The 23,982-nt window shown below is 46.5% G+C and overlaps 1 protein-coding gene across 2 annotated transcripts in view; it reads right to left on the reverse strand.

Moving 5' to 3' along the window:
* Positions 1-20,701: 20,701 nt before the first annotated feature.
* KCNK10 (potassium two pore domain channel subfamily K member 10) overlaps positions 20,702-23,982 on the reverse strand; it is an 83,352-nt gene continuing 80,071 nt past the window's right edge. For both annotated transcript variants that reach the window (XM_069736417.1, XM_069736412.1), the window contains one exon: positions 20,702-23,011. In XM_069736417.1, coding sequence (XP_069592518.1) covers positions 22,394-23,011 — 618 coding nt within the window. In that variant the 3' untranslated portion in view covers positions 20,702-22,393. The remainder of the gene's footprint in view (positions 23,012-23,982) is intronic.

Raw genomic sequence — 23,982 nt, forward strand, 5'->3', positions numbered from 1 at the left:
AGTCCCCCTAGTGAAAGACAGGTGAAACTGCACAATATTGTGGTCGCTATTTCCTAAATGCCCAACCACCTGCAGATTTGTTATTCTGTCAGGTCTATTAGATAGTATTAGGTCTAAAAGTGCTGCTCCTCTGGTTGGATTCTGCACCAATTGTGAAAGATAATTTTTCTTGGTTATTAGCAGAAACCTGTTGCCTTTATGGGTTTTTGGCCGGGTCTAGGGGGGGACGTGACCAGGTATTGTCAGTCCTGTCCTACGTGTCAATTGACCACACCTATGTCACATTTTAGAAGCCCCCTTGTGCCCTTACCAATAATAGAGGTGCCCTTCGAGAGGATAGCAATGGATATAGTGGGTCCATTGGTTAAATCTGCCAGGGGACATCAGTACATTTTGGTAGTACTAGATTATGCCACTCGTTACCCTGAAGCAGTGCCTCTGCGGAATGCCAATGCGAAAGCAATTTCAAAGGAGCTTGTTAATATGTTTTCTCGCACCGGCATTCCGAAAGAAATACTAACAGATCAGGGAACCCCCTTTATGTCTCGAATACTTAAGGACTTGTGTAAGCTACTAAAAATCTCCCACTTGCGTACTTCAGTATATCACCCTCAGACTGACGGGTTGGTGGAGCGATTTAATAAAACCCTGAAGGGAATGTTGAAAAGGGTGGTAGATAAGGACGGGAGGGATTGGGATGCTCTCCTACCATATCTCCTGTTCGCTATACGGGAAGTACCCCAATCCTCCACAGGCTTTTCGCCTTTTGAGTTAGTTTACGGGCGATGTCCTAGAGGCCTGTTAGATATTGCTAAAGAGACTTGGGAACAAGAGGTGACTCCTTATCGCAGTGTAATTGAACACGTAATGCTTATGCAAGATAGAATTGAGGCGGTAATGCCAATAGTTAAAGAATGTTTAGAACGTGCGCAACAGGCCCAAAGCACGGTATATAACCGAGCGGCTAAAACACGAGTCTTTCAACCCGGAGACAGGGTGTTAGTATTAGTACCCACTGTAGAAAATAAATTTCTTGCGAAGTGGCAGGGCCCATACGAGGTGTTGAAGAGAATAGGTGAAGTGAATTATAAGATATATCAACCAGACAAGAGGAAAACCGAACAAATCCACCACATAAACTTGCTTAAGGCCTGGCGGGATAGGGAGAGTCTAATGACAAAAGCCACCCTTAATGATGGACCTCGTAGGGCACCCCCATCTGTGGTAAATGACCCCCAGGTAGCATTGCCAGAGGTGGGTATTGCAGAGACACTATCCGAAAGTCAAAAACGAGAGACTAAGGAATTTATACAGAAAAACGCAGAGGTTTTTTCAGAGCTTCCTGGTCGTACTCACTTAATTAAACACAACATTGTTACTGATCCACAGGTCCGTGTACGACTAAAACCATATCGAATTCCGGAGGCTCGGAGACAAGCCATTGCCCAGGAAGTCGAGAAAATGTTAGAACTTGGAGTCATTGAAGAGTCCCGGAGTGATTGGGCTAGCCCAATCGTGCTAGTGCCCAAACCCGATGGGACTATTAGGTTTTGTAATGATTTTCGGAAATTAAATGAGGTGTCATGATCCCAATGGCAGGGGATCACAAAAGGACAAGCACAAAAACAAAACAAGCTCTAGGGTGATGGAACCTGAGCTGACCGCGATCCTGAACCTAAACACACAACTAGCAGTAGCCGGGGAACGTGCCTACGATGATTCCTAGACGTCTCGCGCCAGCCGAAGGATTAACTTCCCCTATAAGAAGAAACACAGACCTCACTTGCCTCCAGAGAAACACCTCACAGAAATAGCAGCCCCCCACATGTAATAACGGTGAAATGAGAGGAAAGCACATACGTAGTTATGAAAATAGAATCAGCAAAAATGAGGCCCGCCAAAGCTAGATAGCAGAGGATACAAAAGTGAACTGCGCGGTCAGCGAAAAACCCTTAAAAAAAAAACCATCCTGAAATTACTTGAACTCATGTGCCAACTCATGGAACATGAGGAGTAATTTCAGCCCACTAGAGCAACCAGCAGCAAGGAATCACATCTCTGCAAGCTGGACTAAGACAAAAATTAAGCAAAACGTGGAACAGGAAAATGAAAACTTAGCTTGTCCTGAAGATAACAGACGCAGGGAGCAGAGGTAAAAAGACACGCTGATTACATTGATAGCCGGCGAGGAAATGACAAAAAAGCCAGGTTAAATAGGAAACTCCCATAACCTGATGGAACAGGTGGACACCAGAGACCGCAGAGAACACAAGTCACCCAGTACCATCAGTAACCACCAGAGGGAGCCCAAAAACAGAACTCACAACAATGAGGTATCAAAATTCGATGCCTACCCGATGCCGAGAGTTGATGAACTTATAGAGAGACTGGGTTCGGCCAGGTACATATCTACTATCGACTTAACAAAAGGTTATTGGCAGATTCCCCTCACGGATTCAGCCAAAGAGAAAACGGCCTTTGTAACGCCCCAGGGACTGTTCCAGTACCGTGATATGCCATTTGGGTTGCATGGTGCTGCAGCCACCTTCCAACGTCTAATAGATATTGTCCTTAAACCCCACGTCCGGTATGCGTCCGCATACTTGGACGATATCATTGTCTTTAGTGATGACTGGGACACACATTTGTCAAAAGTACAAGCCGTCTTAGACTCGATAAAAACTGCTGGGTTAACTGCCAATCCTAAGAAATGTACCTTGGGATTGGAAGAGGCTCGCTATCTGGGATATAGCATAGGGCGAGGAGTCGTAAAGCCACAGACCAATAAAGTGGACGCTATTCAGAATTGGCCACGACCGGTCAACAAAAAACAGGTCGGAGCCTTCTTAGGGATCGTTGGCTATTATAGGCGCTTCATTAAAAATTTTGCCACCATCGCGGCCCCTCTCACAGAGCTTACCAAGGGCTCAAAATCTATCACAATAAAGTGGAACGCAGAAGCAGAGAAGGCCTTTCAGTATTTGAAAACGGTCCTCTGTGACCAACCAGTGTTGGTTGCCCCTGACTTTAAACGGGAGTTTATTGTCCAAACGGACGCCTCTGGTGTCGGCCTCGGTGCAGTGTTGTCACAGGAAGTGAATGGCGAGGAACACCCAGTAAGCTATCTGAGTAGGAAGCTTACCAGGGCAGAAAAGAATTATAGCGTGGTTGAGCGCGAAGCCCTGGCTGTGAAATGGGCCCTATTCACCTTACGCTATTATTTACTAGGTCGCCAATTTAGGCTAGTAACGGACCATTCACCCCTAACATGGATGTCCCGCGCAAAAGAGGGCAATGCGAGGGTGACACGCTGGTTCTTGGCATTACAACCTTTTAACTTTTCCGTTGAGCACAGGGCAAGCGCAGCGCACGGGAATGCAGATGCGTTATCCAGAACACACTGCTTAGTGACTCATCGTGTCCGACCCTACAGGCTCGAACAAAGGAAGGGGGTATGTGAGGTGCCAAGGGGAGAAGTACTAGAAAACAGATATGTTTCTCCCCGTTTCATTTCATATGTATCACGGTATTGGTTGTGAAGCTGTTTATTTCTCTGTAATCCGGTCCTGGTTTCTTTAGTGATCAGCCTGAAAGCTCTGGTGCTTCCCTTCCACACATACGATCCAGCTTTTGCTTCAGCTGATATAATCAAGGAACTGCTGGGATCTCAGTCTCTCATCTGCTGGTCTGGGAGCTGACACAGTAAGTTGCACAAACTTCTTTCTTGTTGTGTAGGTTTATTTTGCAGTTAGTATCTTGTTGTTAGTTAGTGGCCAGACGGCCTTAGACATTTTATTTCATGTTTGGCACGTGTAACATTGTACGGCAAATGTGTACAATAAATACACCTGACACATACCTGTGTGGAACTCGCTAGCCTGCTATTGTTCGTTGTGACTCCATAGCCACCTGCTTGGGCCAAAGCAGAGATCCCTGATGAGCTATATTCCCACAACAGAGATACATAAGATTCTGTCTGCAGCGACCACTCGGGGGAGCTCCCTGTATACAGAGATACATAAGATTCTGTCTGCAGTCACCACTAGGGGGAGCTCCCTGTATACAGAAATCCTGACTGCATGAATTTCTGTTTGCATTTCCCTCACTTTTAGGTCTACCTGACCCGCTTGCTGCAGGGTTAGGATATGTGTCCACGTTCAGGATTGCATCAGGATTTGGTCAGGATTTTATGCAGGTAAAATCCTGACCAAATCTGCCCCTGAGGTCACTGGCAGGTCAGCTGCGCTGTCCTTGCGTTGTTTCTGCAATGTAAGGACATGCTGCGTTCTTAAAAGACGCGCCACATGTCCGTTTACGCGGGTATGCTGCATGCGTCTTTTAATGCATAGTGGAGACGGTATTTAATTAAATCCCCTCCACTATGCTGTAACATCTGGACACTGCGTTTTTGATGCTGCGGCTCTACGCAGCGTCAAAAACGCAGCATTTCCTGAACGTGGAAACATACCCTTAGAATACAGAAATAGGAGGAAGAGATTTTTATTGGTGGCTTTTTTTTCTGCACCTTGTCAATTTCTTTGTGATTATCATCAGTTTTCTATAATCTGCATTGTGAGAATCTTCCCTTATATTCGTGTCTCCATGTTTCATCATTTGAATTCTTTCTAGTTACTGACAAAACCTTTATCCTCTAGTTGTGGAGATTTGAGACACGGCTCCTTCCCCCGTGATCTATATATTGTGCAATCTCTCAGAACAGGTGGATTTATTTAATTAGATGTCACCGATTATAACAGCGATGAAACTGACGGCTCCAAGATGGGAATCGAACCCCCAGACCCTCCTCCAGAAGATGAGATGCATTGCCATAATACTCAAGAAAATGTCCAATCTCCTCCTGACCTCTCATCCATCAGATATTGACCGTCTGCTGTGCACAGACAGGAAGGAAACGGAAACATGGCTGTTTTAAAGGGACCTAGCATGAAATAGTAATAATCTTTATTTTTATATAGCGCTAACATATTCCGCAGTGCTTTACAGATTGCACACATTATCATCGCTGTCCCCGATGGGGCTCACAATCTAAATTCCCTATCAGTATGTCTATGGAATGTGGGAGAAAACCGGAGTGCCCGGAGGAAACCCACGCAAACAAGAGAACATACAAACTCCTTGCAGATGGTGCCCTTGGTGTGATTTGAACCCAGGACTCCAGCGCAAACCACTGAGCCACCATTCTGCCCTGATAACAGGGAGTAATAGATTGTAGTCTCGTGTCCTACAGTCACCTCCTACGGTGATGGCTGATACCAGGGAGTAATAACTTGTAGTCTCGTCTTTCCTGCATGATGTCCTCTGTCCACTGCTTGCTTCACCATTTGCCTTTCCCCCTCTGACCGCTACAGTGAGATCCATTGCTGGGAGATGGTTAATCTTCGGCTGCTCCTGATTTCTGGCTTCCTCTCTCGCCCTCAGTAAATCACATCCGCTTCGGTGTCAGGACTTGAAGCCAATCAATGACCATTCAATAATCCGGAGAGCAAAATGTGAGTCTGAGAAATTTTACCTGTGAGGAATTAGAACTGAGCCAAGTGAAGGATCTAACATATACCTGCAGTCTTACAGGTGCTTCTCACTAAATTAGAATATCATCAAAAAGTTAATTTATTTCAGTTCTTCAATACAAAAAGTCAAACTGATATATTATATATAGTCATTACAAACAGAGTGATCTACTTCACGTGTTTATTTCTGTTAATGTTGATGATTATGGCTTACAGCTAATGAAGACCCAAAAGTCATTATCTCAGTAAATTAGAATAATTAACACGATACACCTGCAAAGGCTTCCTAAGTGTCCCTTAGTCTGTTTCAGTAGCTCCACAATCATGGGGAAGACTGCTGACGTTGTATATGTCCAGAAGGAAGTCATTGACACACTCCACAAGGAAAGTAAATTTTGCATTTCATTTGGAATTCAAGGTCGCAGAGTCTGGAGGAAGAGTGGAGAGGCCACAATCCAAGCTGCTTGAGGTCTAGTGTGACATTTCCACAATCAGTGATGGTTTGGGGAGCCATGTCATCTGCTGGTGTAGGTCCACTGTGTTTTATCAAGACCAAAGTCAGTGCAGCCGTCTACCAGGAAATTTTAGAGCACTTCATGCTTCCATCTGCCGACAAGATTTTTGCAGATGGAAATGTCATTCTCCAGCAGGACTTGGCACCTGCCCACACTGCCAAAAGTACCAATACCTGGTTTACAAACAACAGTATCACTATGCTCCATTGGCCAGCAAACTCGCCTGACCTTAATCCTATAGAGAATCTATGGGGTATTGTCAAGAGGAAGATGAGAGACTCCAGACCCAACAATGCAGACGTGCTGAAGACTGCTATCAAAGCAACCTGGGCTTCCATAACCCCTCAGCAGTGCCACAGGCTGATCGCCTCCATGCCACGCCGCATTGATGCAGGTAATGATGCCAAAGGAGCCCCGACCAAGTATTGAGTGCAGTTACTGATCATACATATCAGTAGGCCAACATTTCAGATTTTAAAATAATTTTTCAAGCTGGTGTTATAAAGTATTCTAATTTACTGAGGTAATGACTTTTGGGTTTTCATTGGCTGTAAGCCATAATCATCAACATTAACAGAAATAAACACTTGAAATAGATCACTCTGTAATGACTCTATATAAAATATGAGTTTCACTTTTTGTATTGAAGAACTGAAATAAATTAACTTTCTAATGATATTTTAATTTAGTGAGAAGCACCTGTATGTAATCACACAGATAATGTCACTTGCAGTCCTATGTAACAGCACAGATCCTACCATATATGGAGGGTCCAGGTAGCAGAATATAACCACTTTCTTATGGCAGGAACCTCCTCTTTGCCTCCTCCATTATCTGGCTCGCTGGTTTTCCGTTGTCTCTCCAGTTCTGGAGTCAGATGCGACCTCTCTATTTCCATGTTGTCATTGTAATGTTCCTTGATGTCTCACTGCTGATCTCTTTACAATGTGTCGCTGATTGTTTTGTTGTCTTCTGTCAGATGTGATCCTGACAGTGGCTCTCACCAGCTTTTCTACTCCACAGTGCCCCCCGGCAGATTACTAGTGGTCTGGTGGTGATGGTAACAGCAGATAATGCTCTGTTTTCAGTTTTCGCAGCATCCTGGTGAAAGGTCACAGCAGACAACGTGCTGAGGACTTTGCTGTGAGACGGTGGATTTTGCACTTGTGAGACGCAGATTATAAAACTCTTCTCAGGACTTTCTTATGCATCACGTAGTGACAGCAGAATAGATACCAAGAAGCCAAATCAAAATATAGCAAAAATGGTAATTTTTCCTACAAATTGCAGTTCCCTCACTGACCAGCAGATGGTGATGAGCAGAATAGAGTTTAGCGCTCACCTCGGGCAGGATTCCACTATACTTTGGATTTCCAGCTTACAAGCAATGTGACTAGTCCTGTGCACACAGCTGCAGGTTCAAGCACTGAGGGTGTAACACAGGGGAAGGTGTGCAAAGGTGCAGGTCGTCGATGCAGCCGCACAGGGGCCCAAGAGGTCAGAGGCAGGGCCGGCGTCAGCACCCGGCACAGCGGGCAAATGCCGGGGCCCTGGGGAGAGAGGGGGGCCCACTGTCATAGATACAGCTGGGAGAGCAGAGCAGGAGATAACATGCTCTCTCCCCCCACAAAGTCGCTGGCTGCGTTCTCTTAACCCCTATGTGCCAGCTCTGACACAAGGATCTTCTCACTCAGTCAGTGCAGCCAGGCAGGCACACATAGGGGTTAACAGAAGGCAGCCAGTGTGACTGTTTGTGGGCGGAGAGAGCATGTTCTCTGCTCTCCCCCCTGGGTGGCTGCAGACAGTGCTGAAGTTTATCAGGCAGATTCCGGAGGAGCTCCGTCCTACTAGTGCCTGAGTGAGTGTTATGGTATCCAGCAGTGGTTGCAGTTGTGCCTCAGTCTGTGCTGTCTCCGCTGCCTAAAAATGTGGGTGATGTCTGGAGGAGGAGATGGTGGAGAGCAGCCTGCAACCTGCAGCCGCCCAGCTCACCCAGAACCCCAGAATACATGCATTCCTCACCAACCTGCACCAGTGGGGTAGGAAGAAGCTTAACCCCTTCCCATCTGTATGAAGGTTATTGCTGAACCTTAAAGATAACAATCCGACCCGCATAAATGGGGTTAACCAGATGCCAGGAGGAAGGGGAGCTGCTGCCATGGATAAAACTGAGCTGTGGGCTGTATGTTGGGGCCCTGTGGCCCCAGGCTGGTGACAGGAGGGACTCTGCCCAGTGCTGGCATGTGGGTGATTTCTGCTCCGGAGTCTCAGCTTCTCTCCTCCAGGTCACACTGTGCAGTCACAGCAACATTGGTTGTCTCTGTCCAGGTCCCAGCAGCTGCCACTGCTCCCACCAAGGACATGGCATCACTTAACCCTTCCCCTGCAGCCACCGGCAACAAATCCACATTATTCCTTGATTAAATCAGGTTCCAACCCAATAGAGGAGCAGACATTTCCTGCTGCCATTAGGGTCCAGGAGGGGGTGACATTGGCTGCCCTGCTACTCTGTAGTGGGGGGTGACAAGTGTAACATGGGGTAACGATGACAGAGAAATGCACAGGATAATAGTGAGAGCGACAGAGGGCAGTGTATGGTATGGAGCAGTCAGGGGGTGGGCTGCAGGATCCCCCCATACTGTACATGACTGCTCGGGACAGGGAGGCGTTTAATGAGCTTCTAATGACGGGGCACTAATTGGGTCATTAGGGTTTGTGGAAAGGATTCAGCATCAGGTCCCTCATTAATGCCCGAGCCGCCTGTTACTTTGTAGCACAGATCTGTTAGGGCCGCAAAACCAAACAACGTTGTTTATGTAGAAAAGTATTTGTTTCATAGAAAAACTCAAAACAGAAAAGCACCTCTCCTGTATATATACACTGCACAGCACCTTTCCTCCTGTATATATACACTGCAGAATCTACAATAGCTGTCACTCATGTAAGAAGTGAAATCTGGCATTGTACTATACATTTCTCTGCCGTATCTGTGCATCATAAATCGGGGTATGTGTTAAAGGGGGGGGGGGGGGCCCACTGAGACTCTTTCGTCCGGGGCCCTCGAAAACCTGGAGCCGGCCCTGGTCAGAGGGCCACTACCACCTCCAAAGCATGTGGAGTTGTGCGTCACGATGAGCTGTGGGTCTGCATGGGGCTCACATAATGTTCCTGACCCAGGGCCGCTTCTGTCTGCCCCTACTTCGTACCATATAATTTTGGGGGGGCATTTTCCTTCCATGCCATGTGTGTTGTGAATTCTGTGGCCAAGCTCCCTCCTGTGGTCGAGAGTGGTACTTCGGCTGGTTCTGTCTATGAGCTTCCTTTGGTGGATGAGAGTGGTACTGCGGCTTCTGAGTTTCCTTCCTCAGGTGATGAGGTTAAGTCGTTAGGTGCTGCTCTATTTAACTCCACCTGGTGCTTTGATCCTGGCCTCCAGTCAATGTTCTAGTATTGGTCTTGCTTCCTCCTGGATCGTTCCTGTGGCCTGTCTATCCTGCATAAGCTAAGTTTTGCTTGTGTTATTTTTGTTTGCTATTTTTTCTGTCCAGCTTGCTATATTGGTTTTTCTTGCTTGCTGGAAGCTCTGAGACGCAGAGGGAGCACCTCCGTACCGTTAGTCGGTGCGGAGGTTCTTTTTGCCCCTCTGCGTGGTTGTTTGTAGGTTTTTGTGTTGACCGCAAAGCTATCTTTCCTATCCTCGGTCTATTCAGTAAGTCGGGCCTCACTTTGCTAAATCTATTTCATCTCTGTGTTTGTATTTTCATCTTTACTCACAGTCATTATATGTGGGGGGCTGCCTTTTCCTTTGGGGAATTTCTCTGAGGCAAGGTAGGCTTATTTTTCTATCTTCAGGGCTAGTTAGTTTCTCAGGCTGTGCCGAGTTGCATAGGGAGCGTTAGGCGCAATCCACGGCTACCTCTATTGTGGTGTGATAGGATTAGGGATTGCGGTCAGCAGAGTTCCCACGTCTCAGAGCTCGTCCTATGTTTTTGGTAATTGTCAGGTCACTTTGTGTGCTCTAAACTTCAATGTCCATTGTGGTTCTGAATTACCTGCTCATAACACATGTGCCTCCGTTTTCCCAGCTAAAGCCTTGTTGCAATGTATCAGTTCCTTGGATGTGATCCAGTTCTGTGCTTGGATACAACATGCTGCACATTCTCATCCACTGACAGCAAGCAGAGAAATGAAAAATGCAAAGAATTATTTCTACATCCAAGAATCCTGGAGCCGATCTCATATGTCAGAGGATGCAATGAAGCAGATTGCTATGGTTTGGATAGTAGTTGGTGAGTTGTAGGTGGGCAGTACCTCTACCCATGACAGGCGGCTCCTGTCCCGCTGCCACTAATTGTGATGGCGTCCAGCAGCTGGTTCTGACATAACTTGTATCTATCCCTGAAGTCTCTGGTGGTCACAGGACCTCAGGGTGAGAAATTGCGGGCAAGGACCTGGTGTACTCCACCTGTGCTTTAATTTGTCCTGAATGCCCACAGGGTCTAGAGGGTCTCCAGACTGGCTAAGGGTTTGGGTCGAAGAGGGCAAAGTTTTTACAAATGCTGTTGGATGGAGGATGGATGGATGGATCTATAGCTGGAGGATCTCCAGTGTCTCGGTCGGCTCATCACCGTGGTCATATTTCATCCTGCCAGTCATGGATGGCCAGTGCTGACCGTCCAGAAAGGCAGCTCTGAGAGCAGGTAATGGTCACAGGAGAGGTGGGAAATGGATTCCATCGTGTTTAATGGTCATGCATCATTGTTGTAGACCACCAGTCAGCGAGCGGCCGTAGAGGAGACAACAAGTAGATCGATCAGTCTATAGCTTTTGTGTTGTAGTCCCCACTGTTCGGACAGGGACCGAAAGTGATAGAATCCCATCAATTCATGTACCAGTACCCTATAACATCTGGGTGATGTTTTAAGAGTGGGAACCTCCACTGATCTCCAGGACTAAGAGGCCATGATGTGTGGAGAGGAGAATCAGCCTATTACATGCCAGGCAAACTGAAAGGCCCCCAGAGAAAGTCCTGAACCAGCAATGGCCTTCCACAAGAAGAGGGTCCTAGACCACTCATAACAAGGGAGTGTCCTTGAGATGGGGCCACGCCAAGGGAGGGTCCCAGGCAGCCACTGGGTCGTGTCAATACCATCTTTGGCTGAATAATGGTGGTGCCCCCTTTAATTCTGCAGATGGAAGATGGTACCAGTTAGTCCTCACTGATTCCCCCCCCACCAGGTGTGACCCTCATCCGCTGTCACCAGTTAGTCCTCACTCATTACCTCCCCCTCCACCAGGTGTGACCCTCTGCTGTCACCAGTTAGTCCTCACTGATTCCCTACCCCTTCACCAGGTGTGACCCTCCTCCGCTGTCACCAGTTAGTCCTCACTCATTACCTCCCCCTCCACCAGGTGTGACCCTCTTCCACTATCACCAGTTAGTCATCACTGATTCCCTCCACCAGGTGTGACCCTCTTCCGCTATCACCAGTTAGTCATCACTGATCCCCCTCCACCAGGTGTGACCCTCCTCCGTTGTCACCAGTTATTCATCACTGATTCCTCCCTCCAGCAGGTGTGACCCTCTTCCATTATCACCAGTTAGTCTTCACTGATTCCCCCCTCCACCAGGTGTGACCCTCTTCCACTATCACCAGTTAGTCTTCACTGATTCCCCCCTCCACCATGTGTGACCGTCTTCCACTATCACCAGTTAGTCCTCACTGATTCCCTCCCCCTCCATCAGGTGTGACCCTCCTCCACTGTCACCAGTTAGTCCTCACTGATCCCTCTCCACCAGCTGTGACCCTCCTCCGCTGTCACAGGACCTGTTGGCTGGAGATCTCTTCCCCACCATTAAGCAGGGATTTCTGGGAAATGTCTTCATATAGACGCGATTCAACCCCCACGAGACCCTCCAACCTCTTAAGTGCAAAATTATAGTAATTGATTTCTCTTCCCTGAATTGCTGACTCGTCCGGAGCAGGCAGCGCTCCTTGGCCTCCGCACGTCCTCTGATTCACTGGGGAACACAATTTTTTAAGAGTTCGGTCAGACAACTGTTCTTAATTAATTTTTGGATGCTGAATCCAGAAATGATCTCTCTTTTTCTCTATCACGTCAAGTTTTTGAACTATAGGATTTTTGTCTTCTCAAAACTATGTAAACTACTGTACCTAAAAAGTGTTTTTTTTTTAAATAGTACAAATATGAACAAAAAATGAAATATATAAGAAATAGGCATGACAAAGTTGTGACTACTCTTACAAGTTGCCACGTAGCTCTATATGAGTTGAATTGTAATCAGATAACAAGTCTTATTACAGATATCAGTGCAATTGTGCTTCTCTGGCAGGTAAGTTGTGTAGGAAAAACTTGATGTGCTAGAAAAAAAACTGACTACATTTTTGGAATCAGCATGCCAATTTTAGTATAAATCAGCTCAAAAACCTAACTCAACAGAAAATGTTTTTCAACTTGTTCCCCTGTGTTATTTTATTGGAAGCAGCAAGAAATAAAAATCTCCAGCGACGGCTCCTCTGGGGGCATCTCCACAAATGTATAGTCCTGCTACTAAGTCTTGGCCAACCTGGTCACATTCTGTCTGACAACCACTGCTGCACTACTCTTTGAGGTTGTTGGCAGTAATCGTGAACATGGAAGAGAGGGACACTGGTGCCAATAACCAAAATCAGTCCCTACCATCTCAATTATATTGCCGGAATTTGCCACCAAGGACATGATACTGGATGGACCATATCATCTATCCCTCATGCTATGTAAGGGGATGAGAACTTCTGGGCCCTTTCCTCCCAGGGACACACATCTGCTATCTGTACAAGTGTCCGTTTTCTCCGCTCTAGTCATGAATCAGGAGGTTCTGGGTTTAGTGAATATTGGGGGGCCAAAGGTAATGGGGGGGGGGGGGGGGGGGGGCATTTCTGCTACCTCCAAAACAGCAAGGAGCTTCTGTCATAGGAAAAATATTGGGCTGCAAGTGTCCATGTCATGCTCCTGCACAGGGGCCCGGCTCTGCCTGTGTCTGCCCTGGAATTATCTTGTGTACAACTATGGAGCATAGAGAGGATAACCCGGGTCCTTCGGACTGCCTGCTGTTACTCGCACCCCAGAATAGAGCATGGGGCCCCCCTATGACTGTCACATGTTTTATACAGATGTATAGATGTGGCCTGTGTGTTACCTGCTGTAGTTTGGTCCCTTCTCTGATCTGCAGAATCAATAATTCCAGAGGATATGAAAATCTTAATATTCAGGATGTTCTTGCACAATAAACTCTGCAGTAAAAAAAGGTCACTACACCTCCATCATTCATTGTACCAAGACTCCCATTATTGTACCGCAGACCAAAATGATGCGCTTCACAGGACTGTGAGTAACAAGGTGTCATAAATCTGTCCCTGCTGTACCACAACTCTCAGCAGGACACATACAGCACATGACGTAACTGAGGATCTGTATAATCCTCCAGAGCAAGACATTCACTATTCTGGTGGAGCAGTCACTGTGTACATACATTACATTACTGATCCTGAGTTACATCCTGTATTATACCCCAGAGCTGCACTCACTATTCTGCTGGTGCAGTCACTGTGTACATACATTACTGATTCTGAGTTACATCCTGTATTATACCCCAGAGCTGCACTCACTGTTCTGCTGGTGCAGTCACTGTGTACATACATTACATTATTGATTCTGAGTTACCTCCTGTATTATACTTCAGAGCTGCAATCACTATTCTGCTGGTGCAGTCACTGTGTACATACATTACATTACTGATCCTGAGTTACATCCTGTATTATACCCCAGAGCTGCACTCACTATTCTGCTGATGCAGTCACTGTGTACATGCATTACATTACTGATCCTGAGTTACATCCATTATTATACTCCAGAGCTGCACTCACTATTCTGCTGATGCAGTTACTGTGTACATACATTACTGATCCTGAGTTACATCCTGTATTATACTCCAGAGCTGCACTCACTATTCTGCTGGTGCAGTCATTGTGTACATACATTACATTACTGATCCTGAGTTACATCCTGTATTATACTTCAGAGCTGCACTCACTATTCTACTGGTGCAGTCACTGTGTACATACATTACTGATCCTGAGTTATATCCTGTATTATACTCCAGAGCTGCACTCACTATTCTGCTGGTGCAGTCACTGTGTACACACATTACATTACTGATCCTGAGATACATCCTGTATTATACTCCAGAGCTGCGCTCACTGTTCTGCTGGTGCATTACTGTGTACATTACTCCCCCTGTGTGGTGACGTACCCTATATTACACCGGTGATGACGGTGGATGATGTGTTGTCGGGTCGCCACCGCCTGGACTGTGAGGTGCGGAGAGAAGACACAGACTCTGCTTGGTTACATTGTACTGTATTGTTTCGGCTTTCACCATCTGACACTTGTTCCCCGCGTACTTTGTGCCCATTTACAAAGCTGCAGAGCAAATTAGTGCAACATGACGCGCCTTCCAGGTAATCGTCCTCCATCTTCACAGTACAATGTGTCCTGTTTTACAGATGAGCTGGGAAAATCTCAACAGACAAGTTATCAAGTCATAACAGAGAGCGAGGTCCGGCCCAGCAGAGGACCCCACCACCACCACCGCATGACTTCTGAATGGGTTAAACCAGACTGGGCAGGACAGAGTCAATTTATTCAAGGTCCTTGGTGGAATGCATACAAAATCAGCTGGATTTGGTGTCCTAGAGCAAGAAATGACATTCGCTGCTGATTACGAAAAAGTCTTTAAAAAGTGAGACGCCAACATGAACGGATGGAGAGTCCAGATCATCTGTGGGGCTCCAGAGACAACAGGTGAGGACATGATGGGTGGTCTGCAGAAGACCATTGCTGCACATGGACAAGGGACACAAGCACAAGCTTTGCATAGTAAATTTCCATCCTGCAAAATCAATGAGCAGAATTGTCATCTCCTCCTAAAACGTCCCCGTAGGGTTTGGAGCGAGCTCAATCATTCCATCCTTTTCTTTGTTACAAGTCATGTGAATCAAGGAAAGTACATGAATGTATCCCCTGGTATAAACGTGACTGACCCTGGCTGCCGATAGTCTAATGTGTATGGGCTCTTACAGTCCCTAATATCAGTCGAATCCAACATTCTGGTGACAAAGCCACAGTCTAATGTGTATGGGGCCTCACAACTTTCCTCTGACGTCGGGAGATGAGGCTCTCGTGTCTGATATCAGACTGCCGATGTCTTGTTCTCTAGACATAATCTGGCACTGGAGGAGTCGGTCAGCGACTCTCGTAGAGAACACAGGAGCTCGGCAGAGCTGGATTACAGGGGGAGAGCTGCAGACCAAACCGTTGTCTGTATAAGGCCCTTAATATGATCAGCTGAGATCTGGATATTCTCAAGCATTTCATAAAATGTTCAAAAATAACAGTGGAACCATAGCAGAGACCTCCATGTAAACCATCCTGCCCTTAATGATCCTCTTTCATGATGGGTGGATAAACGTCTGGGAAGCTTTTCGGTTAGTTGGCAGCATAGACTGGTGAATGTTGGGATAGGTGGATGGTAGCATAACTTAGTATATGACTAGATGGAGGGACAGATGGTTGCATGGATGGTAGCGTAGCTTGTTGGACTGGAAAGATGACCAGACCGCTGGTTGCATGGCTTGGAGGATGCTTGGATGGTATCATAGCTTGGTGGATGGTTTGATGGATACCTGACTAGATGACTGTTTTCAATGGTAGCATGTTTGGATGGTTGTGTTTGCTGGTAGTAATGGTGGATGATGACTGGATGAATGGACAGATGGCATCAAGGTTTTGTGGATTCTTGTTTGATTACCATCCATAAATGTGGAAGCATGGATGTGTTAAGTGGAAAGTATCATGACTTGGTGAACAGTTGGATCTATGAATGATTTAATGGACAGTTTGGTGGATGCTTGCATAGCTGAATATGTTTTTGGACTATAGGATGGCTTGATGGATTTGTTGTACGGTATAATGGCTTGGTAGATGGTGGTATGGCCTGGTTGTCATTTAGGTGAATGTGTTTGTTGGGGATTAGTATGGCGTGGCTTCGCTGCTTGATTGGATTGGAGGATGATCTGTTAAATTAATGTGTTGGATGGACAGGAGCTTACACTGGTGGATGTTTGGGTAAATGGATGCATTGAATTGGAGAATGTCGTGATGGACATTCAGTCTGATGGGTCCTTGGATGGATGGTTGTCTGAGTGAATTCCCATTTTTAGGTGGATCTTGATGTGGATTGTTGGGATATTGGAGGCTTGGTTGGGTAAAGCAGTAGATGGATGTTGTGTGGATGGACATTGAGATGTATCTAGATGACTGGACTGATCTATTACATAGCAGAACAGAATTGCACATACCCATTGATTCCTGTAATACGTGTAGATTGTAAGCTCTTTACTCCAGGATCCACCTTCCTCTGTTCTGCTACAATCTGACCTCATACTAATAGGACGTCTCTGTGTTAAGTATGATAGAGGCTAAGCTGTATGGGGGTGACAATCCCCAATACTGCAACTGATGGGCCTCAACCCCTAGGGTATCTGATATCTCACGGCTTCATGTCTCAGAGTGCAGCAGGAAAATGAGTGTATGATAATGGACTTGTAATATCATTAATTTCATAAAGTCAGATGGAAACCTTAATAATGTAGGAGCTGAGGCCCATGTCTACTGGAAGCATCACTGATGGTGAATACTGGAGCGGCCATCTGCTGACTCATGAGATGATTCATGCTGAGTCCAGACCAGTAAGGTCTGAGCTCTCTGCCACCCTAATGGAAAGCGTCCATACTAAGCTCCCCTCCCCCTCTGCCACTATTACTATTGCTGGACATCACACAATCACATACAAATGTGCAGCTTCTCCAAATTCTTCCCATCAAGGAGCTGTAGAAAGGATAAAACTAAACCTGTAATGGGAGAATGCATCAGTTTCTGTTTTCTTTTTCACAATTTTTTGTTCCATTTAAAAAAATAATAAAGCCTCCATTGTCAGCACGATCTGGCCTGGATATCGCCCTAATATATAAGGATTAGTGATGAGCGAGTGTACTCGTTGCTCGGGTTTTCCTGAGCATGCTCAGGTGTCCTCCGAGTATTTTGGCGTGCTCGGAGATTTCGTTTCTGTCGACGCAGCTGCATGATTTGCGGTTGCTGGACAGCCTAAATACATGTAGGGATTACCTAACAAACAGGCATTCCTCACATGTATTCAGGCTCTCCAGCAGGTGTAAATCATGCAGCTGCATCGACAGCAACTAAATCTCTGAGCATGCCGAAATACTCTGAGACAACCCGAGCATGCTCAGGAAAACCCAAGCAACGAGTATACTCGCTCATCACTAATAAGGATGTCTGCCTGATAACAGACCCTTCGGCACTGCCTTATAATGTTCTTATTTGCTCGGCACCCCTGATCCTGTGCAGCACGTGAGCGTCCGGTCTGCAGATCTGCGGTACAGTGATGAGCACCAGGAGTCCAGAAGATAAGTCTGATTTATAAAGGTTATCTAAGATTCAGAGAGATCCCAAAAACCTACAATAAATCAAATCCTCCAGCCCTCATGAGTTGTGTGTAAACGAGGCCTACAGCAGCGACGCGGCAGCCGCCCCTGTTCATGCACAGCCAATGACGGGACGAAGGGTCTGCACCTCTTACATTCTGTTATCGTTGGTTGGGGCTGGGTACATTTATCTTTTGTTCTGCTTTGTTCATGATATCCTGTTTCGTCACCAACATGTATAAAAGTACCGTCACATTAAGCGACGCTGCAGCGATATAGACAACGATGCCGATCGCTGCAGCGTCACTGTTTAGTCGTTGTGTGGTCATGCCTACAACCAGGCACAGCACCTATCTCTGATGTGTCCTTAGCACACGGATTCTGACTTACCCATACGCCTCCTGAGGAACCATATCATGGGGGGGAAACGTGTAGAGGCGAGACCTGAACACAGATAAGTGTATCTGGTCTTTTAATTGTTTGTTTTTTGGTATTTCACTATTTGCACATTTACAATTGGGGCACCGCTTTAATGTTTATATACTAGTTGGATTGTGCCCTAGGTAATACTATATCTCTCTCTATCATCTGAGTTAGTGTTGTGGCTATAAGCATCTATTATCTATATATAACTTTACCTGGGGGAGGTCATTGTTATACCGACTTCGTAGCTGTTAATATCTGTTAAATACTCTGGTGTGCTTTAACAATTATACTGTCTTAGACTACTGTGTGCTTGTGTCATTTGGTGGTTGATTATTGTCTGACCGAGTAATAGGGGTAGTTTGGTGAGGCACACCAGTGTAGCCCCCTAGACACCTATTTATCTATAGGATCTCCATTTGATAGGTCAGTAGGGACAGCCGCCGAGGAGCGGGGGCGCCACTTTGCGTTCAAGAGGGTGCCAACCTCCGCTGGCAGGCAGGTACTACCGGGTAGGGTTTTTGTGAGGGTGTAATAGCCATTCAGTAGGAGAGCTAGATATTTATACATCTGTAGGGCTCGGTACGGTCAGATTGGGCTTTCCTAACTTAGTGTTTGGTGATTTACTGTCTGTTTTTTTGGTGGTATATGCAATCTGGTGTGTCTGGGTGCTAGATATTAGGTATGCAAAGGCATTATTAGCATTGGCATCCCCACATTATTATAGGGACTTGTAGGGCTTTTAGGGTTAGCCGTCGACGAGCGGGGGCGCCATATTGCGTTCAAGAGGGTGCCAACCTCCGCTGACAGGCAGGGAATAATCAGGGATGTATAGGGTTTTCTATCCCGCTCCCACCCGTTTGCCCTTTAACCAATAGGCCAGATTTTTATTTACCCATTCCCTGACTATAGGGATTTTGGGCGTTGTGCTAGTTTTTAATCCCATTCTGTTTTTTTGGTATTTGAAATAAAGTTATTGTTTATATTAGTTTTGGAATTCTTCTTTTTTGATTAATACTAATTTGGTCATCTGGTACTATACTTTTCTCGTTGTGTGGTCGCTAGAGAGCTGTCACACAGACAGCTCTCCAGCGACCAACGATGCCGAAGTCCCCGGGTAACCAGGGTAAACATCGGGTTACTAAGCGCAGGGCCGTGCTTAGTAACCCGATGTTTACCCTGGTTCCCATTGTAAATGTAAAAAAAAAAAACACTACATACTTACATTCCGGTGTCTGTCGCGTCCCCCGGCGTCAGCTTCCCTGCACTGTGTAAGCGCCGGCCGTAAAGCAGAGCGGTGACGTCATCGCTGTGCTCTGCTTTACGGCCAGCCGGCACTGACACAGTGCAGGTAAGCTGACGCCGGGGGACGCGACAGACACCGGAATGTAAGTATGTAGTGTTTTTTTTTTTTTTTACATTTACAATGGTAAGCAGGGTAAATATCGGGTTAATAAGCGCGGCCCTGCGCTTAGTAACCTGATGTTTACCCTGGTTACAAGTGAAGACATCGCTGGATCAGTGTCACACACGCCGATTCAGCGATGTCTGCGGGAGATCCAGCGACGAAAAAGTTCTGGACTTTCAGCTCCGACCAGCGATGTCACAGCAGGATCCTGATCGCTGCTATGTGTCAAACACAACGATATCGCTATCCAGGACGCTGCAACGTCACGGATCGCTATCGTTATCGTTCTAAAGATGCTCAGTGTGAAGGTACCTTTAGGCTGTGGAGATGATGTGTTGAATGCGGACCCTGTATACACTGAGGACTTAATGCTAATTTGCACGTTGACACATTGTATCCCTCCCAGGTTTATCTCCAAAGCAGACCTGGTGCAGACGATTATATTGCTATTCTTCAAACTATGTAAGAAATGCATAAGATTTAATGGTAAAATGCGGAGGGAGAGTTTAATACAAAATGCTCCCATGTATATGTACAGCGCCGCAGGATGACGCTTTAAATGCGTCCATTTAATGGGGGATGTGCTGGGAAGTCCGAGGCCTTCAGCACACAGTAAGACAGTGGAGATTCCTTATACTTCTAATCCAGTGAAATCGTAAATCGTACACCCCCGTCCTGATTGCACTTCTAATCTCGGGACAGTGGTGGCGCTATTGGGGTAGCGGAGGTGAAATTGCAGCTGGACCTTTCTAGAAAGCACCACTTTTAGTCTGCGAATGATGAGCGCCACTGCCATATAGTCCCACAATACCAGCGCTCTATGGTGCTGACATAGAAACTCTGTGGCCTCAATCCTCATCATGAACTACAAGATTGGGGCGCAGCAATGGTTCTACCCATAGGGCAATTGCAGCTTTTGCAAATTTCATCTTTCAGTCCTTGTATATTGAGGCATAATGACATGTTACTGATGAGCAATGATGTACAGGGTGAGAGATGATGGGCCGAAGTATCAATACTACTAGGGTCCACTGGAAGCAGAAGAGGGCGAGGTGGACGGGGCGACTATCCTGACTGCACTTTGTTGGCAGAGGAGCAGATATAGTCCAGAATCTGCACCTCTGCCATCGCATGGCGCCACGTGGCACAGTGTATGAGCCGCTTTATCCTCCATCTCCTAATGATTTATTGTTCTGGGTATAAAACCCTCTAATCCCATTAAAGTTGCAGGATGAGCAATAGAAGAACACTGACAGCAGAACCGAGCAATGCAAAAAACTAATTATTGAAAATACTCTTAAAAAGTTACAAAATAAGATGGCACAAAGCGGTGAGCACTTCTCGTCCCTCGCCAGCCGGACTACACGGAGGGACACTCATGTTATGGTGGGTGTTTTTGTTTGTTTTTTTCTTTTGGGTGCCCATGAAATCCTTCATTTTTCAAAGAAGGGAACGAGTCCTGAGATTTGCACATTACATCCCCATGGTTGTGTCTGTAGGTCCTGGGGCTGTTGAAGTCTAATAGCGCGGGGTGGCTTTGAACCACATGCAAGACGCTCCGCTGCCTCCATGTTATACAGCATTGCGACATGACGTTATTTTCAGCAAATATAAAGTGTTTTCAATATAAAAAGATCTCACATGATCTGTTCTTCATTGTTAGAACTGACCTCTTTATGTTCCTCTAGGCGCTGGCCGTGCCAACATCTACAGCTAGGGGCGCTGTCAATCTCTGCTGTTTTCATTGGTAATGGTTGCTGCCACAGTGCTTAAGGGTTAAAAAGCTGACGCAGGGTTTGCTGTAGGGTTTGCTGATGTCATCACTGGCCAGGAAAGGATCCGGCTCATTGAAGAGGTTAAAAACATTAGTGTCACTTTACTATTCCTTCTCCTAGTTGTGTGCCACACAATGCATATATTTATTTGCAAGCTTAAGAATGCTTACTACCACGTTTGAAGTTAGACAGCGAAACGCGTTGCTGTCACCACATTTCCTTGTATTCTGGACCTGCAGGCTTTGCAGTTGCTCCTTGTCTTGTGAGTTGGAGAGTGAATGCGTTGATATCTTTCTATTGTAAGCCTATGATAAGCTCAGACATTGTATCCAATGCATCTGAATCAGAGTGAAACGCATTATCTCCATCTTTTATGAAGCACTGTGTTACAATGTAGGCTCAGATGCTGTACCCAACTAGATATGAATCGGCGAGAGACTCATTGCTTTCCTTGTTTACCCTTCTGTAGACTCGGACGTTGTATGGGATCACATCTGAATCGGCGTGAAACGCGTTGCCACCTCCATATTTCCTTACATAACTGACTTGCAGGATTTACAGCTTTTTGAGTGAAACACGTTGCTGTCTCCATCTTTCCTTGTACACCCTATTGTAAGCTCAGATGTTGTATGGAACCATGGAGTGAAACGCGTTGCAGTCGTAATATATTTTGTTTGCTCTTTCGCCAGTATGGGAAACTCTTCCATTCCATCTCAGTATCGCCTGTAAAGATTGATTCCTGCTCGGGTAACACAGTGCAGTTTTCCACATTCTGTCTGCAATTTCATGGTATCGTTGTTTGTACTCAGAGGTGGTGGGTAACTTTTTTTTGGCAGTCAGTTATGGCACAGTAAACGTTACCACCAATGCAGATTACGGAGCTTGGGTTAATCGGAAAGTCTACATAAGGCACATGTCTCGAACTCCTCTGAAGTCAACGAGTTCTGGTTTACACTCCAGGGCGATTTGGTTTTAACCCCTTCTGTGTTGGAGGGGGCAGTCCACACACCAGGTTGCTGCCTCCTCCAACACAGAAGGGGTCAAAGGTTACTGCTGAGTCAAAGTACAAAGTAACTCTGGGCTCCAGTATGGCAGTGAAAAGTCACCAGTCCGTCCCACATTGCAGCCCACAGCTTGGTTGTGCCATGACCGAGCAATGATCCTCCGCTTTGCCCCGTTAGTTTCGTTCTTCAAGTAATGCTTTGTTCTCGTGCTCCTCATCTTTGGTTTCGCAGGGGACTGAGCCGTTCTCTATGATGGAGTGCTGGATGAAGTCTGAGAGGGTCGCCGTGTCGGAGGTGGACATCCTATCGCCCTCACTCCCATCCTTCTTCTCTTCGTCTGCTGAATACTTTCGAAAGTTCTCGTAAATCTTCCGTACGTCCTCCGGAAGGTTCTTCTTCAGATCTTTATTTTTCCTTTTGGTCAACTTGGCTGAGCTGGAGCCGAACTTATTGATGATATTGTCTTCCGAGAGGCCCTGACCATGCAGACTGTTGAACTGCTCAGTCCCCTTAAGTCTTAGATTGTTGGGTCTGTTGTTAATACTTTCTTGGGACGAGGCCTTGAATCGCCCATTCTCCAGCTCTGCAAACACTGAGCGCTTTTCAGGGGAGAGCATGTCGAGGGAGTGAGCTCTCTGGTCGAGGCCGAGCCGCCTGCGCTCCATGCTCCTGATGGTGGCCGCCCTCTGGAGCTTGTCATGGATCTCCACGCTCAGGCGCCTTCTCGTCTCTCTGAATTCGGCGGTCACGTTGGCTTTCCACTCTGCTGCGTGGGCCTTGATTTCTCCAACCTAGAGCAAAACAAAACAGGTCACACAGGTTCTCTCACATTCACCATTGGGCATTGCCCAGAGAATTCCCTCAACCTCAGCATCAGTAGACTGCCTGATAAGCCTCCACCTCTCCTCCCTCCATGTTCATTCATGGACTGTATGTACAGGGTGTTTCTCACTCCTACGATCAGGGTCTTTTGGCCCCTGGTCATTAGATTTGTGGGGTTCACTGCAGTCAGCACTTGATATTTCTGGAGCATTAATATCTGATTATCCTGAGGCCGCAGACACAGTGTGCACGGTTTATTGCATCCGCTGTCCATTGTGCTGACGCTTCAGGCTATGCAGATAGCTTATCATGATCTGTAAGCCACCACAGAGGGGGTCACAAGTGTAGTGTGTTGTGGGGTTACCTCTGCGGCTCTGCTACATCTGTGTAGTGTTAAAGTACCTTCACACATAACGATATTGTTAACGATATCGTTGCTTTTTGTGACGTAGCAACGATATCGTTAAGGAAATCGTTATGTGTGACAGCGACCAACGATCAGGCCCCTGCTGGGAGATCGTTGGTCGCTGAAGAAAGTCCAGAACTTTATTTCGTCGCTGGATCTCCCGCGGACATCGCTGGATCGGCGTGTGTGACACCGATCCAGCGATGTCTTCACTGGTAACCAGGGTAAACATCGGGTTACTAAGCGCAGGGCCGTTACTAAGCGTCACCGCTCTGCTTTCCGGCCGCTGTGCTCACAGCCAGTACAGGAGGAGTGCAGAGAAGCTGAGCGCCGGGGACAGATAGCGTTAGGTAAGTATGTAGTGTTTGTTTTTTTTACTTTTAGGATAGTAACCAGAGTAAACATCGGGTTACTAAGCGCGGCCCTGCACTTAGTAACCCGATGTTTACCCTGGTTACCGGCATTGTTGGTCGCTGGAGAGCTGTCTGTGTGACAGCTCTCCAGCGACCAAACCGACGCTGCAGCGATCCGGAT

The sequence above is a fragment of the Ranitomeya imitator genome, chromosome 1 (genome assembly GCF_032444005.1).
Source record: "Ranitomeya imitator isolate aRanImi1 chromosome 1, aRanImi1.pri, whole genome shotgun sequence".
In the NCBI taxonomy this organism is placed as follows: domain Eukaryota; kingdom Metazoa; phylum Chordata; class Amphibia; order Anura; family Dendrobatidae; genus Ranitomeya; species Ranitomeya imitator.